Source organism: Nicotiana tabacum, chromosome 6 (genome assembly GCF_000715075.1).
Source record: "Nicotiana tabacum cultivar K326 chromosome 6, ASM71507v2, whole genome shotgun sequence".
In the NCBI taxonomy this organism is placed as follows: Eukaryota; Viridiplantae; Streptophyta; class Magnoliopsida; order Solanales; family Solanaceae; genus Nicotiana; species Nicotiana tabacum.
Genome location: NC_134085.1, coordinates 14,391 through 33,600, shown reverse-complemented (window position 1 = coordinate 33,600; position 19,210 = coordinate 14,391). Strand labels below are relative to the sequence as shown.

General features: G+C 35.3%; 1 protein-coding gene across 1 annotated transcript; it reads right to left on the bottom strand.

The window, feature by feature from the left end:
* Positions 1 to 2,820: 2,820 nt before the first annotated feature.
* LOC142181500 (uncharacterized) lies at positions 2,821 to 4,049 on the bottom strand. The gene is made up of 4 exons (XM_075254399.1): positions 3,993 to 4,049; positions 3,591 to 3,655; positions 3,431 to 3,488; positions 2,821 to 3,261 (listed from the first exon to the last, which is right to left on the bottom strand). The coding sequence occupies exons 1-4, from the start codon at positions 4,047 to 4,049 to the stop codon at positions 2,821 to 2,823; spliced, it is 621 nt and encodes a 206-aa protein (XP_075110500.1).
* Between the last annotated feature and the right edge of the window lie 15,161 nt (positions 4,050 to 19,210).

Genomic DNA, 19,210 nt, shown 5'->3' with positions numbered 1-19,210 from the left:
GAAGGAAAGACCTATTTCGAAACCTAATTCTTATCTTCCATTTTTCCGAAAAAAAATCCCCCTTCTTCCGAAAATATCATCTCCTTATATAGAGCCTCGGGCTTCTCGAACCTTCTCCCTTTCTCCCCAAGAAATCACTCCAAAAATATCTTTCCCGAAATCTGAAATTTTTACCCTCTATGATGAAAAACGGACAAATGGAGGGAGTGGATCAAATCGAATTCAATCCAACGCACCCCATTTTCTTATATGTTCATCTCAAAGGTTAAAAATCCGAAATAAATCAAGGAAATGACATGTGAGGGAGAGTAATTTTGTCAAAGACAATTAGAATCTTGATGACATGGTACAGATGGGCCCGTGTGAGTGAACTCGCCTGAGTTTTCAGGCGAGTTAGGGTGAGATCGCGTTGGAGAAGAGGAACAGTAGTCAGGGGTGCCATTTTACCACCTATAGACTAGGTTAGTACCCTATTTATATTCTATAAATACCCTTTAAAATATTACATTCTATAAATACCCTTTTTAGTTTATAGCAAAAAATTTAAATTTAGTTCCATCCTAAAATTAAGGCTTAATATATGCTACAAAATATTTTTCTATATCATTTTTTTTATTTTCTTTCACCTAATTAGCGTATATCTCCTCTCATCAGCTTTTCTCTCTCTTCTTCAATACACTTTTCCCTCTTCTCCCACAAACACACGTTCCATACACTTCAAAAACTTTCCTCTGCCATTATCGCCTATACTTCTCTGCCATTATCACCCCACACGCCATTCTTCTTCGCAACTGTTCTCAAGCGTATTTTGACGGGCAAGTTGGTTCTCAAGTGTTTTTTAGAGCTTCACAGTTATATTTTGGAAATCTTCTCCCCGTAGGTAATTCAACTACTTCAAAATTGCTTTTTCATTAGTTTGTTTCTATAAGTTTTTTTAGCGAATTTACACAATTTTCTGATATATCTTCCATTTGTATTGTTAATCACCAGGATTCTTTGAGTTTTCTCTCTAATGTCGGATGCAACACCACTCAACAGACTACCCAGAGGTATACTTACCAAAATTCTCAATTTTGATGGGCCCTCTTTCTCGTTGCAACTGACTCAAACGGAGAAAGCTTTTGCAGGTTTATCAGCATCCAAAGTTGATGAAAGAAGAAGTAAATTACACAATGACAAGTTGAAAGAAGTCCAAGTTGATGAAGCTTCAAAAGAAACCAAAAATCAAGTTGGCTCAAAGAGGAAAAAACCTATGAAAGATTCAAGAAACTAAAAGGTAATTGGTATTTGTTACGTGTATTCTGTTGTATTCATATGTATCTTCTTGTATTTTTGTACCTTTTTGTATAGTGTATTCTGTTTCTTCTATAGTATGTTTATGTATTCATGTGTATTTGGTTGTTTCCAACAGTTCATTTTTAATGTAATTTTACCTGTATTCATATGTATTCATGTGTATTTAGCGTTTGCTAATGTATATTTGCGATAATTCAATTGTCCAGTTTGACCTCAAATGTATTCATATGTATTCAGGTGTATTCATCTTAAATATTTTGTATTATATCTGTATGTTACAAAGTATGTTAGCATATATTTAGCCTTGTCACTGTATCTAGTCTTCTGTAAGTGTTTGTAGTCGTTTGACATGCATTTAGCCTTGTCACTGTATCATGTCTTACATGTATTCCAAAAAAACTTAATATGTATTTTTGCAATGTATTCATCTGTATTAACATGTATCTTTCAATGTTCATTTCAGGGAATTGATTTGTTTGTGAAACACTAGCCAAAATTAGCACCCCATATTAGTAGTTACACTAACACTGATATAGTATCCTAGCTAAAAGATAAGCTTACTCCCGATCAGTTCCAACAATTCGGCAATACATGCTTTGGCTCATTTCTTCAAATGAAGCGATTTGATGTTCAACATCAACTCTTCAGATGCTTCATGGCTCGATAGTTAAACGGCACTCCAAACAATGTATTTGCAGTATACGTCAATGGTACTGAATTACATTTCACATTAAGGGAGTTTGCGCTTGTGACTGGCCTCAAATGTGTAGGTAAAGATGAAGATTTCGAGTTTAGTGAAACTCCTCCTAACCGGCTTATTGCGACTTATTTTGGAAGTGCTAATACTGTAAAGAAGAAACACTTGAGACAATGCTTCAATGACAAGGTATGGGGCCCCGACAATGATGAGGATGCTTTGAAGATATCTTTGTTGTATTTCATCCACACCTTTATATTTTCATCTGAGAAGAATAATGCAACTATACCGAGGCTAGATTTTGTCTTAGTAGAGAGTGGGCGCTATTCTGAATATCATTGGGGTATTAAAGCATTTGAGCTGTTGATAAACTCGATTAGCAAGAAGATGGATGCTTTGAAGAAGTATTACATGATAGCTGGGATGCCCCTAGCTATGCAGGTGTAGTTTTATGAGTGTTGTTCTTCTGTTGATTCTAAAATTGCAGTTCGAGTCTGCGACGTGGTCCCCAAAATACTCAATTGGAGAACCACCGGAAATCAGCCAACATTTTCTTATCTGACGAACGTCATGTTCAACTATATTCAACATGTTGTATTCACCTGTATTAAGGAATTGATATAGTTGTATTCAACTATACTAAGATACTCTCACAACCACTTCATATATATTTATATATATAAAAATACTTCAACTAAATAAATTCAGAAAATATTAACGAAAGTCATTCCACAATATATTACTTCGAAAAAAGAATTTATTATAGCTGATAATGTCATAATAAGTGTTGAGAAATTGTCGAATCACCAATACATGTCAGAATACAACTATTTATTACGTGGAGCATTCCTACAAGTTCGCTTGTTATGTCCTCCCTGCCCACATATGCTACATGAATGTTGATTTTTCGGCAACAACAATTCACTTAAATTTTTGTCGCGCTTCTTCTTTGGCCTTCCAGGAGGTCTTTTCCATTTGGGTGGTAGTACAACCTCCTCTGCAACATGCTCTGGTATATTCCAGTCATTTTTGTCCGGTAGCGGGTACACTGGCATATCGTATGTCATTACAATTGTACTTGGCTTGTAATAGCTAGAGCAATATTCTTCAGGCATTAAAACCTTGCTCTTCAATACAGCCCAGGCATGTGGGCATGGCAATTCATCAATTTGGAACCTCCCACAAACACATTTTCTCTCGAGCAGGCAGACTGTGTAATTCCTCCCACCATCATTAACAGTATGTAAGTATTCAGTTGAGGGTACCACCTACATTTAAAAACAGAAATATAAGTTTTGAACACATTTACATGAATTAACAAATATATACTACTGAGTTAAATGGTTACTATCAACTTCGAAAATTGCAACTTCATCCAATTTCAGTTAAATTCAGCTGATTCCAGCAACTGTATGCAACTGTATTCAACTGTATTACTGTGTATTCATCTACATTCTGCATTTGTATGCATTTGTATTCAACCTTTTTTGAGCAACTGTATTCAGGTATTTCCAATCAATTAAAACTGTATCAATCACCTGAATTCCATTGTAATCATTATCACGTGCATACAGTCTTAATAATCACATGTATTTACTTGTATTCATCTATATTATTTACTAGTTCAAGCAAATATTCATAAAAATTAACGGGTAGTTCTGCCTAAAAAAAATTGTATTCAGTTGTATACAGCAATGCCATAAAAAATTAACTTACAGTCATACGGGTACACATGGTCTCATTCAACTCCAGCATTTCCTAGTATTTTTTTCCAAGCGTCTTGTATGTCTGAGTAGCTTCTTTACGGTTACTACAATTCCAACGACCAAACATCTTCCTAACTTCTTCGAGGAAGTCATATATTGGCAATTCCCTTGCTGAAACTAGTGTTGCATTGATTGACTCAGCGATATTTGACGCCATTGTCCATCCCCTGTTAACAGGTGCATACAACCTAGCCCACTTTTCGTAACCAGCTAACTCTAAGTATAATATCTACCTTCTCAACCTTCTCCATCAGACTATCAAATTCAGTTTGTGTGTATGCTTTTGCCATCGAGAAGTATATCTCACTCAACTTGGCATGACTCTTTTTGAATTTCTTGTATACGTTATTCCATAGATGCCATATGCAAGCACAATGCGGTACATCCGGATACACTCTCGATACAGATTTAATGATGCTCTCATTTCTATCAGAAACAATGCACATGTTTCCCTTACACCGTATGCTATCTTGAATTGCTCAAAGAACCACGTCCAAGCAGCATCGTTCTCTGAATCAATAACACCGTATGCTAGTGGCAATATATGACCTGTTTAATACAATTGAATATAATTGTTTTTAAATACATGTTTTCCAATGCTTTAAATATTAACAAATTGTATTATTATTGAGGTACTCACCTGCACCATCCAACGTGCTTGCAGAAACGAATGTCCCGGTGTAGTAGGATTTTAGATGACTTCCGTCCACTACAACAATTGGTCTACAATGATCAAACCCCCTTATAAATGCATACAATGATATATACACGTACATGAATTCATTCTTTGACGATTTTTCCATTCTTATGTGAGAACCTGGATATGTCTTATCCATTGTATATAAGTATCCTGGTAATTTTTTGTATGAATCAGCCGGTTCACCTCTAAGAAAATTCATTGCCTTTTCTTTAGCCCTCCACGCCAACATGTAGCTAACATCAACACCTAGATCTGATTTCACGTCATCAATAATGTCCCTCGGAGTGTATTTCCTCTTATGGTTTGTAAGCTTTGTCCTTATAATACCACTTATAAGGCTGCTACTAGCCTGCCACTGCTCGTACACTTTATCCTTCATCGGACATGCATGGTTGTCATTGAATTCTCTCACCTTGAATAATTCCGATTTGTTAATGCTTGAAGCCTTAAACCTCCAATCACAATCTTCTGAAATACATATTAATGCATAGCTGGAAAAAAAAGTTCATACATCAGACAACTTAACGAATCTGACATATATACTTCCTATTCATAAAGTACCAAATTGATATCTGTGTATGTGTAATTTTGTATACTAACGAATTCCAATATTGTTAGATGTGATTAAATACAATAAATACAACTAAATACATTCGTATGAATAATCAAACACTTAATAACATTATAGACATAATATGAAAATAATCATAGCCACTGTTGTATTTTTTCAATAGTAAAATACACCTGAATACATATTATTAAGAATTCTAAACAAATATAAATTTTCAAAAGTGTTCATCATCTGGATGAAACACACAAATACAACTAAATTCAACAAAGTTAAACAAACATCAAACCTGACAGCATTAGACCGATCAACACGGAATTGAAACCTTTGAGCTATAGCATAATTCTTCATCACCTCTTTCAATGTAGCCTTATCCTTATAAACTTGTCCAGCCATAACCTCCTTTTGATTAGTTTTGAAATTATCAAATCCTTGTGGAGTTCGAACACTCCAATCGCTTCTCCTGAATTGGCAAGTTCTATAGCTAGTGTATCATCTGTATCGGAATCGTACATTTGAACAGCTTCGTCTATCTGCACAATGTCGCCTTGATTTAAACCATCTCCGGAGATAAGCTCTTTTTCCATAGTTGTAATGCACAGAGGATACATCCCAAATTCTTTGTTCTCTTTTTTCAATTTTACATACACTTTGTAACCCATATCATTGTGTATTTCCATTGGCGTGTGATTGCCTTCAACATTGTATTGTATTTTAATGGTATTTGTGCTCAAATCTATACCCAGTTGATTAGAAATTGAACCAACTAGATCATTAAAGGAAGCATACTCCTTAATCAGTATTCCCTAAATGGAAAAGTCGATATAATTGCCCTCATCGTTCCACTTTCCAGAATGACGCAGCAAAACTGTCAAGCTTGCCATATATATAGAAGAGTTATACCTTCTTTTGTATATAATTTGTATCAATCGATAAGGAGGAGAAGAAAATCGCACAATATAGAAGCATGTTGCTCTGTTTCTTCGCGTCTTTCACGTTTCTGTATTTCTGACTTTGAGAAGAATACAGATTGATGGGATAACTTTTAAGTTTGTTGAGTAAAATTAGGGAAATCAGAATTGATTTGATTTCCTTCCGTTTTTAACATCTTCGTCGACCCAGATATTGCGCAGATACGTTACGTATTTAGCGCTACATACGTTTGAATACAAGTAAATACATATCAGGATTAGCTGGATTTTCTTTTTGTACGCCGCTAATTTTTGTTGTATTATTAAATACACTACCTTAAATACATTAAATACATTATAAAATTGCATAAAAGATATCTATATGACGTAATATAGCAAAGGGTTTCTATTAATGGCTAATTAGGACTAAAAGATGGTGCTTTGTGAAAAATTCTTAATTTTATTTGGGAATTTAGATTTTGTTAGGGAAATGATTATAAGGTTCTGTTATGTTAGAGGGGGAGTGGGCGAGTCGCGGGTTACGGGTTATATTAATGAATAAATCCTCTTTTCTTCATTTTTAAAAGAATTCTCTTTTTTTTTCTTTTTTTAAAATCTTTCCTTATTCTAATTAACTGGAACTTAAATTTAAAACTCCTGAAAATAATTACTTGGGAAAAACTAAGCTGATCAACTACTAAAATATTTATGAACAAATAATTACTCCTAAATTAAAGGGGAGACTACACATTTTTAAAATTAAAAGACTAAAAATGTAAAAGTAAGCCAATTTTCATGATTTTTATTTTTTAATAAAGCGACTAATTTACTAATTAATCTAAAAATATAAAATAAGTCCTAAACACAAATGCGTGATATTTATGGTATTTTTGATTTTTTAATGGAAATTAAAAATACACAAAAATGCAAATAATTAATAAAATTTCTACAAAAAATCCATAAAATTGCAAATAATGTGAAAATTTTATTTTCTTGAATTTATGGGAGCAATTCGTATAGGGCAAAAATCACGTGCTCACAGGTTGCACGCCTGCAACGGTAATTTGTGAAATAGGAGAGGGTTGCACGCCTACAATGGTAAAAAAGAAATGGGAGCGGGTTGCACGTCTGCAACGGTATTATATGAAATGGGATCGGGTTGCACGCCTGCAACGTTATTACGTGTGTACCTGTTCTTCTGTTTCCTTAATTTTGCTAGTAATTGATTTATGGCATTCCTTATGTTTCTCTACTGACGTTCTGTTGTTACCTGTTACTCCCCGCAGTATTTTCCCCCGCCTAACTTTAACTGTAATTATCTGCTTCTATTTTCGCTGTATATGATTTAACTGCACAGGTTTATTTGGTAGTCTGGTCCTAGCCTCGTCACTACTTCGCCGAGGTTAGGCTAGGCACTTACCAACACATGAGGTCGGTTGTGCTGATACTATACTCTGCACTGTGTGCAGATATTGATACGGGAGCGTTTGGACCGCAGTGAGGGTGCTGTCTTCAGTCCATACAAGCGACCCGAGGTAGTCCTGCAGATGTCCGCGGGCCTTGGCGTCTCCTCCTATCTTTTCTCTTTCTGTTTTTACTTATTCAGAGACAGACTTATGTAATTCATTCAGACTTTGTTTGTAGTTTTCTTAGACTGTCTGTGAAGCTGTGACTCCAGTTCTGGGTAGTATTGTACTTCAACTTATGTAGCAGTGTTTGGTTGAAATATTAAGTTTCGGCTTCCGCATTTCCGATTGTTCAATCTTATTCCGTTGTTTAACTACATAGCCAAAACGGAGGGAATCTTTTGATATAAGACAAGCTATTATTGTTGGCAAGTGGAAATGCAAAATTCTACCGACCCACTAATAATTATTCAATTCTTAACTAAAACACGTTTGTCCATCGTTGTTAAATTTAACCCATATTTTTGTCTTCACAAGTGCAAATGCAAAATTCAACGCTAACAGTTAGAATAGTCAAGGCTATTTACACGGCACAGTCCATGGTGGGCTATTAGTTTTCCCTAGAAATTCAACGCTGCAATTTAATAACAAAACTACTCACAATCATTGCTTTTTAGGTCTTTGCTCTAATACTTATTTTTTTATTGTTATGTCCTCCCCTTGTGAATCATATGAAAATTACTAGTACCATAATTAATTAAATCATAAGAAAGCCTTCCTAAAGTGGGGCCAGGCCACTCCATGTCGTGAAACAAAACATGGGAATGACTAAAATGTTTCTCAATTATAAATAGGCGCAGGTTGCAGATCCAAAAACCCAAACATTAGTAGAAGAAGAAGACCATTCTACCTGAGCAGCATACTACTCCAACTTAGTATCCAAATCGCTTGAAAAAAAGTACCACGATGAGGAGAATCCTCCTGCTCATTAACTGTTTAATATTTGATGTTGGTATCTGCGGTGGTCCTCTAATAATAATATTTGCTGAAGGTATCTGCGGTGGTCCTCTAATGATGCGTCTATATTATGTCGAAGGCGGTTCAAGAGTATGGTTTAGCAGTTGGTTACAAACTGCTGGATGGCCATTCACCCTTGTACCTTTTGCCATCCTATACTTCTATCGCCGAAAAACCGAAGGCTCTAATGCCAAGTTATACTTTATAACACCCTGAATTTTTATCGAATCATTCGCCATTGGCGTTGTCACCGGTGTTGATGATTTTCTCTATTCTTGGGGTGGTTCAAAACTTCCTGTGTCAACCTCTTCACTTCTTCTTGCTGCTCAATTTGCCTTCACGGCAATAGGTGCTTTCTTCATAGTGAAGCTGAAATTCACACCCTACTCTATCAATGCAGTGGTTCTGCTGACAGTTGGTGTTGTTTTATTAGATGTTCGATCTAATGGTGATCGACCAGAAGGTGTGACAAGTAAAGCCTATATTCTTGGTTTTATGATGATACTTTTGGCAACAACTTTATATGGAGTTATTTTGCCTTGAATTGAGTTGATTTACTTGAAGACAAAACAAGCTATTACTGCTATATTGGTATTGGAGATTCGAATGGTCATGTGTTTTGTTGCTACTGTTTTTTGCACTATTAGAATGATCGCCAATAACGACTTTCAGGTATTTTTCCGCCCCTTAAACTCATCACTACCTACGCATTTTACTCCATGTTGCAGTTATCTTACAATATTCTTTTGTGGGTTTAAATTCTATGCATTCTTAATTTTAATTTTTTTAATCATGTTATTTACAAGAAAATTACAGGTAAATTTTAACATATATTAGTAATTGATAACCTTATAAAAAGAACTTTACAGTTTAAGGGTAAATAATTTGAATTTTCAGATAGTCTATTTTTAGATAAAATGACACAATTCTACATTTAAAAGTATTTAACTTTAAACTTCTCATTTTACCCTTAATAAGAAATTTTTTATAACTATACAATATTACGCAAGTTTAAAATTACAGGTTTGAAAAGTCTTAAAGACACACAAATATTTTAAAATATGTCGAAGACCCAAGAATCATAAATTTATTTTTCTTAAATTTCGACAAATTACGTCACATATATTGAAATAGAGATCGTAAAATATTTCTCTTTTATTACCATTAGATACCTAAGGCCTTTAAATGAGAAGTTTATCAACTATAGGTGATGATCTATTGGTTTTCACCATCCTTTAGGGTTTCTTATATTGTTGGGAACCTTTTTTTTTCCCCCGCTTTTCATCTATTTTTCCTCATTTCATTTCCCATAAAATTTTCTGATCTTTATGACAAGAGTGAACAAAAGCCTGTAATAGGACGGTAATAAAGGAACTAGCTCGAAACCCTAAATTATTAATATTCCACATATACGGATGAAGACTCATTTGTCATGTAATTCATTTTTAAAATTCTGAATACATCAATATCGTGGGTTTAGATTGATTAAGATCTTTTGCGTACATGATGTGTTATATCAAAATTTGAATATGTCAAAAATATATAAAAACTGGAACATTAATCGATTCGTACATATTTACCTAATAAATGATATATCATAGATATACTTTCTCGGTTTTAATTTTGTTATCAAGCAAATTAGATCAGACATGGGTTTGAAGGTAAAATGTCTTTAAATCCTTTATATTCCGTTTTCCACTTTTATTTTAATTGGTTTGCTATTTTCGTGGTTTGATAGATCTGTAGTTTTCTTGTTCAGTTATGTTATTTTTGTGAGTACGTCTTGCCAATTAAAAAGCCCCTGACATAATGATTGGACGGTTATTACATAGTTGAAATTTCAGTGGTTGGATTGATCTGTTAATTGACGTTCAACAATTCTCGTTTAGCAAATCGTACACTGGTGATGTGTTTATGATATACTATCACTAATGCTAATGATCAAGATTTAAGCACCTAATTAGATAAAAATAGTTGGATGCAATGGCAGATGAGCCGTGAATTGTCATAGGAATTTGTCCACTACATGTTTGGCTTTCCATATATTGATGTATTCTCTCCGGCACATTTCACTTGTTAGGCAAGCCAACGCTAGAATAGTTTTAAGACATTTTCAACAAATCAAATTAAGTGATGCCAATTAAACTGAAATGACTGAAATAAAGTGCGAAAAGTCATAACAACTTAAATATCAAAATACAACTCTAGATCTGGTGTCGTAAGTGCACGAGCTACTAGAATAATACAGATAATGGTCCGAATGAATGTAAAACTGTCTGAAAAGAATACACATCTAGGATAAGGTAGAAGGGGACTTCAGGGCTGCAAATGCCAAACAATTGTACCTCAAGTCTCCGTCCGATAGTCAACCCGAGCAATCTATTGACCGCCGCAGGGACCGACTCCAAAATCTGCACAAGAAGTGCAGAGTGTAATATGAGTACAACTGACCTCATGTACTCTGTAAGCATCGAGGCTAACCTCGACGAAGTAGTGATGAGGCTAAGGCGGGTCACTTACAATAACCTGTCCACAATATAATAATAATGACAAGAAAGGGAAAAACAGAAAAATAAGGCAGTTAACTCACGAAAATAACTCAATCCTTGAAAAACAGTAAAATCAGAAATACCAATCCTCAAGGTCTCGTACAAAAACACTGAAACCAACACAATACAATAAGGAATATAAAACACATAAACCGTTGCGGCGCGAAACCCGGTCCCATGGTACAAATACGATCCTCCCTTATTCCACCATGTAAATATCAATAATAACAAGCAAAATATGTTGCGGCACACAACCAAATCCCACCATATAATTAGAGTCAATATCATAATTCTCCCTTATTTAACCATGTCAATCCTCCCTTATTCCACATGTTGTGGCATGCAACCCGATCCATAAGCAAAAATCAGTAAATGTAATAAATTTCGCAACTCAATTCACAAGAAGATCTACGAATGAGGAATAGGAAAGCAAAGCCATAAAGGAAATCTCGTACCGAATCAAGAAGTGCAACAATTTACAATAAGCAACAAGACAATCCGAATATATGATAGTTAAAGTATACAAGTAAGGCAATTAAGGCAAGTAGCAATTAAATCATGAAAGCATGGAAGAACCTATTATTATAATACCAGAATAATAAATGGCAAGTAGCAAGTTAAGGCATATGAAGCAATTAAAGCATGTGACAGCTAAGAATAGAATAAAATAATTAATGAAAATAGAAAAGCATGAAAGCAAGTATTTTGACGGCATATATACACTTGTCACCTTGCATATACGCCGCTATACATGTAATTCACATAGCACATAGCTCAAGGGTTCCTAATTTCCTCAAATCAAGGTTAGACCCAACACTTACCTCGCTCTGCATGCAAATCAAAGCTCTACCAGAGCTTTTCTTCTAAAATCCGCGTCCAAACCAATCGAATCTAACCAAAATCCACTCAATTAGGGCTGTGCACAGATCGGATTGGATCGGATTTAGCCTATTTCGGATTCGGATTTCGGATTTCGAATTCTGAAAAGGGCAATCCGAATCCGATCCGAATTAACATTGGATTGGATCGGATTTTAAATTTTGGATCGGATAATTTTTCGGATTGTCGGATCGGATTGTCACAAAAATTTTCAACAATTTAAAGTTCATTCGGTGTCTCTATCTCATCTTCCATCTACCAAAACAAACAAAAAAATCAAAATAAAATCAAAAGTTGAAGAATAGAACATGAAATAGACATAAAAGACAAAAGAGAAAGAAGAGAGGCGGAAGAAAGAGACATAAAATCAAAGTAAAATCGGAAGTTTGAGTCATTGAGACTCTTTTAGTCTTCACTAAAGAGAAGAGAGGTGCAAGAGAGGCGGAAAAATCTAAGTAAGTGAGGGGGTGTGTGAAAAATGAATAAGCATAACCCTAAAATTTTAGTGTGTATTTATATAAGTACATATAATTTCGGATATCGGATCAGATCGGATTAAAATCATACCAATCCGAATCCAATCCGAAAATCCGAAATTTCATAAAACACAATCCGTATTCAATCCGAAAATCCGAAATTTGAAATCCGAAAATCCGAAATAGAGTGTATCGGATCGGATTTCGGATATCCGATCCAAATGCACAGCCCTACACTCAATAACATCAAATAATGATACGGAAATCAATTATAATACATAACCTTAAGATCTTTACACCTTTCCCAAAATAAACTTGTAACTCTATTTTTGTTCTTGCTTTTAGACTTCATCAAGACGATTAATATTATTCTTTTACGATCAAATAGAAGGAAAAGAATAAATACCGAAATATATACGGAAAAGGGCCAGAACTGACCCTGAACTATAGTTTTAGGGTTAAAAATACCCTTCGTCCACTTATTGGGCCATTGGTATCCCTAAAGTTATTTTCCTGGACCTTACATGCCACTCCAACTAACGGGTCATATTTTTTAAAAAAGATAGGTTATTACTAATTACGTGGCAATATCTCATTGGCCTATTTTAAAACAAATGACCCCTTTTACATACCCGATCTGGTGAACCTTACCCACCCCTAAAAAAACCACCCGCTCCGACCCGTAAACAAATAAAACACAGATTTCACCCACTCTAACCTTTATTCTACTCAGCCATCTTCTTCTCTCGTGTTTGGGCAATTTCATAATCCCAAAAATGTTTGTACTTTATAGAGATTGAGTAGTAAAATATTTGTCAAAGTTGAAGCAATGAAGTTAAAATACAAGATTTTCTCTCATTCACGTAAGATTCTATTACTTTTGTGAATAAAATATGTTTAGGGTTTTCTTGAATCTGTCAACTTTTGTTGCTTTTGAGGTTTTAAGAATATTCACTTATTTCTTCCATGCTTTGATTCCTTTGTTTAATCAATTTCACATTGCATGTGGTCCCAATTTATTTTGTGTTGTCCAAAATTTAGGGTTTAAGGAATGGTCTATGGTTTCTTTATTTTTATGTGGTCCCAATTTGAATCTTTTATGTTATATAGCAGTTTATTGGTTGCATGTGGTCCATGCATATTTTATGTTTCTGGTAGGGTTTGGGGAATTGATTTCTTCTGTATTTATTCGTATGGGGTCTCATATGTGGTTAATTCCAGATATCTATTTTAGCTTTTTGTTTGTTATCTCCTTGGTGGTTGCATGTGGACCCTTGCCTTTTTTTATTGTTTGTTTTTTAGGGTCAATAAAGAATGTTAGTTTGTCTTTTATTTTTCTGTTTTTATATGTCGGATGGGTATCTTATTATTGTATGACTTGTATATGACTTTTTTTGTAGAATGCTTGAGAAGGTAGACTTGGTCTTTAATTATAGGGGCAGATAGGTATTGAAGCCTCATGTGATTTACATTAAAAATCTGAATCATGTGTTGCAAGGATATGATGTGGATATGATGTCTTATATTGATATTTGTGTTGAATACACTGAAGTCCTTAAGTTAAGGTAGGTAAAATAGATTTTAGTCACAAGGTCTTTAGGTATATTGTCACGACCCATTTCCATAATAGGTCATGATGGCTCCCAACACCATTGTCGGGCAAGCCAACACGGAAAATACCAAATGAGTTCTCATTTTACTTTTACCAAACAATTTCAATAATTCCTTAAGTTAAGATAGAACGAGTAATAACCAGTAAAGTACCAAAAATAATTATACAATTTCCAAAAGAATAGTCTATTAATGTGTGTGCCAAGACCCGGTGTCACAAGTTGTGGGCAACTAGTAGAGTATACAAAAGAATCAATCTATCCTACTGTCCGAAATAGAATATACATCAAAATAAATAAGTGAGACTTCATCAAGCTGCTGAACGGTACAGGAACGGAAGCAGCTCACCGTAGAAGTCTCGAAATTTGCTCAGGGATACGCACCAGACTGATAGCCATAGGTAGCTGCCTCAGATCCTATACAATTAAGTACAGAAGTGTATTATGAGAACATAAATAATATGTACCCAATAAGTATCCCGTCTAATCTCGAAGAAGTAGAGACGAGAGGTCAACTTGATACTTACTAGGGTCAAACAATATGAGAAAGAATTTATACTAAGCATGGATAGTACAATTTATTTAGCATTTCAAGGCAAGAAATAATAGTTCCTCTTTCCAGATAATATCATGGTTAACCATTTACATTTCAAGGCATATACGAAGTTCAGTCGACAGAAAAATTCTAAGTGAAGCATGCGCAAGTAGTGTCGAGGGTCGTACGGCCCAATCCAACATAAAAATAAATTGTGCACTGCCGAGGGTCGAACGGCACGAACCATAGATGCATCTATTACCCCACTCGCGAATCAAACATGTGACGCGGTCAAATATAAATAAACACAACAACAAGTAGACAATAGTGTATGTCAAGGAAGCAGTTACTCACATAAATAATCAATTTCTCTTTAAACGGCCAAGAAAGATAATGTTCCTCTTACTAGTTGTCGCGCCCCCTTTTTTTACCCTTCCATCGGAGAGAAGTTCCGGGTTTCAACATTTATGGGGTGTGATGACTCATTTCCCTTTTGGGAATTGGGTACTTGAAGAGTCGCCACCTAACGATTTTAAGGTGCGTTAGGGCACCTATAAGGTTCAACTACAACTATGTTTGACAACCAGAGATAGGGTAAGGGTTTGAAATTATCCTAAGGGGAAGGTGTTAGGCACCCCTCAGGATCCACTAGTGTGGTTCCCGGTCAGATAGTTTTTGTGAATTTGTGCAATTAGCAAGTAAACAAATAAGGCTCAAGTAATATGGATTTTGAGTTTAAATACACAAGTGTTTGATGAAAACCATAAAAGCAAGGTTTTGAAAAGAGTTATAGTCTAAGCATACTTATAAAAATAAAGGGGTGTCCTAGGTTTGTTTGTAATATAGATCACGTCAACGCGATACCTGGTATGACACTCCTCAGAAAAGGGGATACACGTGGTATTAGCGCACCGGTCATCATATATCTACCCTTTCCCGCCCCGTTAAGGTAATTAAAGCGAGGGTTGGTCTCGACCTCTATTGCATGCTGTTACCCGTCCCGTTCCTATTAGTCCCGGAGGAATTTAGGACTCCTAATCCTATAAGAAGGAGGAGGCTGACTCTTAGGTTTAAAGGTAAAATACTAAGGCGACATACAAAACAAGTAGAATTGTATTTAAAGGGAGACATATAAGCGAACAGAAGGCTCAGTTATACCTCCGCAAGCAGTGCACATAGACACCACAACTCATACATAGTTAAGGTCTGAATTTTAAATCCTAAGTAAGATGTTTAAGTTAGAACCAGATTCATTAGATAACTCAGAAAAGAAATCCGAATCAGGCCTGCCTGCTGGTTGTAGCGGTTGATATTTATACGACGACAGTTCCAGTTTTGGTTTAAGTAATTACCTAAGGCTTGCCTAGGTGGAAGCGGTACTCAGTAGTTATTCAGAATTACTAAGACAGTTTGGAGCATATTATTACCTAAGACATGTTGTTCTAGGTGTTCAGCACATAAAATTATTGCCAGTTGGTTATAAAGACTAAGTAAAGTTGTTTTATTTATGCTCTCATAATTAACCTAAGTGTGCTCAAGCGAATATAAATGAAATCCTAAAGACATGGTATCTAATTTGCAGAGTGATGTATATGCAGAATCCTAAGCGGGATTTCTATATGCACAAACATTACATCATTTAGACATGATCACCAGAATATGCAGAGATGATATGTTGGTTAGTGTTGTTTAGCCTAAAACAGGATCTTTAAGTGTGCATGGCAGTAGGAGAGCGATCACAGAAAACACTGGTTATTAACACATTTAACGCAGGAATTTCTAAGTGATATGATAGTGAAATGGACATACTGAAAACAATAAGTGTAAATCCTAAGGAGCATGATCTCTAATGCATGAAATGAGTCCTAGGCATGGTTTCTATTGCGCAAGTAGGAATGTAAACCTAGTGACATGCTTTCTACCCTTTTGATAGCTAAAGCGTGCATATTTACCCATTCCCCTTTCACTAGCCAACCCCATACTTGTTTACAAATTATTATAGACCAAATGATTGAATTACAAAAGAAGTGCAAAATAAGAAATTACAACCATATGAAGTCTGATCTTGACTTCCTCTCTGATTTATGTGATGAACCACCTCAATGCCGATATTATTCCAAAGCCTTTCTCATATCTGGGTGTGTCAGAGTTCCCTAAGGACCTCAGGGATCCCAGACAATGCTCACACCCAGATTTGCATAACCAAACAGAATGAGTGCAGTGTGGAAGGGCCAGCTCTTATGTGTTCAAGTTCAGAGGGAGCTCAAGGGTCCCAAGGCAAGGCTCACACAAAAGGGGCAGAACCTAAATTCCAGGAGTAGGTGAGAGTGCTTGACATAGTTTGAAAAAGAGTTTGTTTAAAAACTGGACTGGCAAGTCCATTTTTGAAAGTAACCAGTAACAGAGGTGATTGAAAGCAGTTGTAGTAGTAAACAAAACTATAACTCCCAAGATGGGATTACACACAGAATCAGTAGTCATAAAAAGGGGGTCAAGGGATTTTGGGGAGACATTTGTCTGTAAGCACATGACCCCAGCAGGGGTCTGGTTTAGACATGCACAGCAATAGCTGATACTGGCATGATCACAAACCAGCCAAAAGAACACAAACACATAAAGGGAATAAGGGTTTGGGATTTATAAGATAGCAAGTACACAATAAGTGACTGACGGAGTATGCCTTGAAACACACATAGGGGAGTGCATTAATCTAAAGGGGAAGGGGAAGTATCATAGCATGTTGGTAATGTAACTTGACTGCAGAACCACAAGCAGAAGTAGACAAGAATGAGAGAAACTGAAACAATTAAAGAAGCATGTTGTTGTTGAAGCTTTAAAATTAACTAGAACATACCAGTAGAGAAAGCAAGGTGCAGAAAGGTAAAGCAAGTAGGATTCCACAGTCTAGTCTTGGCTTTCCACTGGCTAAACAAAGCAGTAGCACAAGTAGTAGTAAAGAGAGAGAGAGAGAGAGAGTTTTGAGTGTGTGAGTGTGTGTCTTTGAACTCAGTTGTCCGTGTTTAGAGAAGAGAGGGTAGGATATTTATAGCTTTGAAAACGAGTGAAAAATAAGGTAACAAGTAAAGTTTTAACACAAACATGGAAATAATTACAATCAGAATCATTTAATACAAGTACTTTCCTTTAATTAAGAAATTATTATTCAAACGTATACTGACAGGAATAATTAAGGAAAGAAAACTAATTTGAGAAAGATTGATTTCTGACCATATAGGGGATATTAAAAGTATAGAGTAAATAATTGAGTCTAAGTACAAAAATATACTTAATTGGGGAAAGGATTCAGCAGGGTGAAATATCACAGCAAATAAAGAAAGGAATCAATCACTTAAACAAACAAGTAAAATTAGGGTTTATAAGAAAACCTTTTAATTAAACCGTCACTTAAGGCAATCAAGATTAATCAAGAAGTGGTCATGATTCTGAACTTCATCATATAAATAGAAAGGAATGAACAGGCGTATTAGACATGCAGGGTCAATAATATTGACAACAGGGAACAAACTATATGAACATAAACATACAGGAGTGACATGAATAGGCTAAGGACTATTTGAAGCACGATAATCAGCAAGGACAAGCAGTCATGGCTCACACGTAGAACCAAAGTGAAGAAACCGGTCAAACAAGTAAAGAAAGTCATAAACAAGTAAAGAACTCACAGTAATAAGTGAGGAAAACCTTTTAAGAAATTAGAGTTTTAATAATAGTCGAGTTAAAAATGGTAAGAACTCTGAATCAGTCAACAACAAAGGGAATCTAAACACAAAGAACTTAATCGAAACAAGTATACATACAAAACAAACAAAGATAGTTTCAGAACTCGGATAAAACCAGAAACACCTAGGATTTTAACACGATGAACCAAATAGAAGAAAAACATAAGCAAATCGTTTAAACATAGTAAAACAACACTGAAAATTGGAGAAGAGATCTTTTTTTAAAAAGAGTTTAAAAAACCCTAATTTGAAAACGAAGAGTCACTTTGAAAGAAAATCGAAGAACCTTTGAGAAAACACCAAGAAGTTCATAACATGCACATATCTAAGACAGATCTGAAAGAAAAATCAGAAAGCTCTTAAAGCTAGGGTTTCAGAGAACCTAGAAAAAGTTAGAAAGACCTTGAAAAGTTACCGATCTAGCCGGAAAAGCCATGGATCTGACTCAATCGTCCATGGGTGGCCGGAAAAAGGCCATAGACAGAAATCGAGCAGGATCTGGATTAGATCTCTTTGAGATCTTTCCATGGAATCACGAAAATAGGCCACAAGGAGACATATGAGATGAGTACACATCTCAAATAACCATGTGAGTCCATAGATTGGGTAGGGATTGAAAGGGATTAAGGTGGATTTGGGTGGCAGAGGCTAGGGTTTAGGTGAGGTTGCAGAGAAAATTGGAGAGGAGGGGAATTCAAGGGCGGCGGGTTGGTGGAAATGATTTAGGTTTAAGGGTCATTTGGGTTTATTTTAGGTAGGTGAAACGGTTGTCGTTGATCTGAGTGATCAACGACCTAAATTAAAAGGGGTAAGTGGGGATCCGGCTTTGGGTTGGTTTTAAAAAGGTTAGGGTCGGGTTAAAATTAAAATTGTATTGGGGAATTGGATTTGATTTGTGGTTAGATTTGAAAGCCAATTTGGGCTAAAATTTAAATAGTCACTTCTTCCCCTTTTTAATTTATAAAAATAGTAAATAGCTTCTAAAAATAAATTGAAAATACTAAAATGATTTATAACACATAAATAACAATTTAAAAATATAAGACTCAATTTTATGAAT

Coding starts and splice junctions, on each gene's coding strand:
- LOC142181500 (XM_075254399.1), bottom strand. CDS start 4,049: ATGGCAAAAGCATACACACAAACTGAATTTGATAGTCTGATGGAGAAG. Junction 3,656..3,992: donor TGATGGAGAAGGTTGAGAAG/GTAGATATTATA, acceptor AATTTTTTTTAG/GCAGAACTACCCGTTAATTT. Junction 3,262..3,430: donor AGAATGTAGATGAATACACA/GTAATACAGTTG, acceptor TTTTAAATGTAG/GTGGTACCCTCAACTGAATA.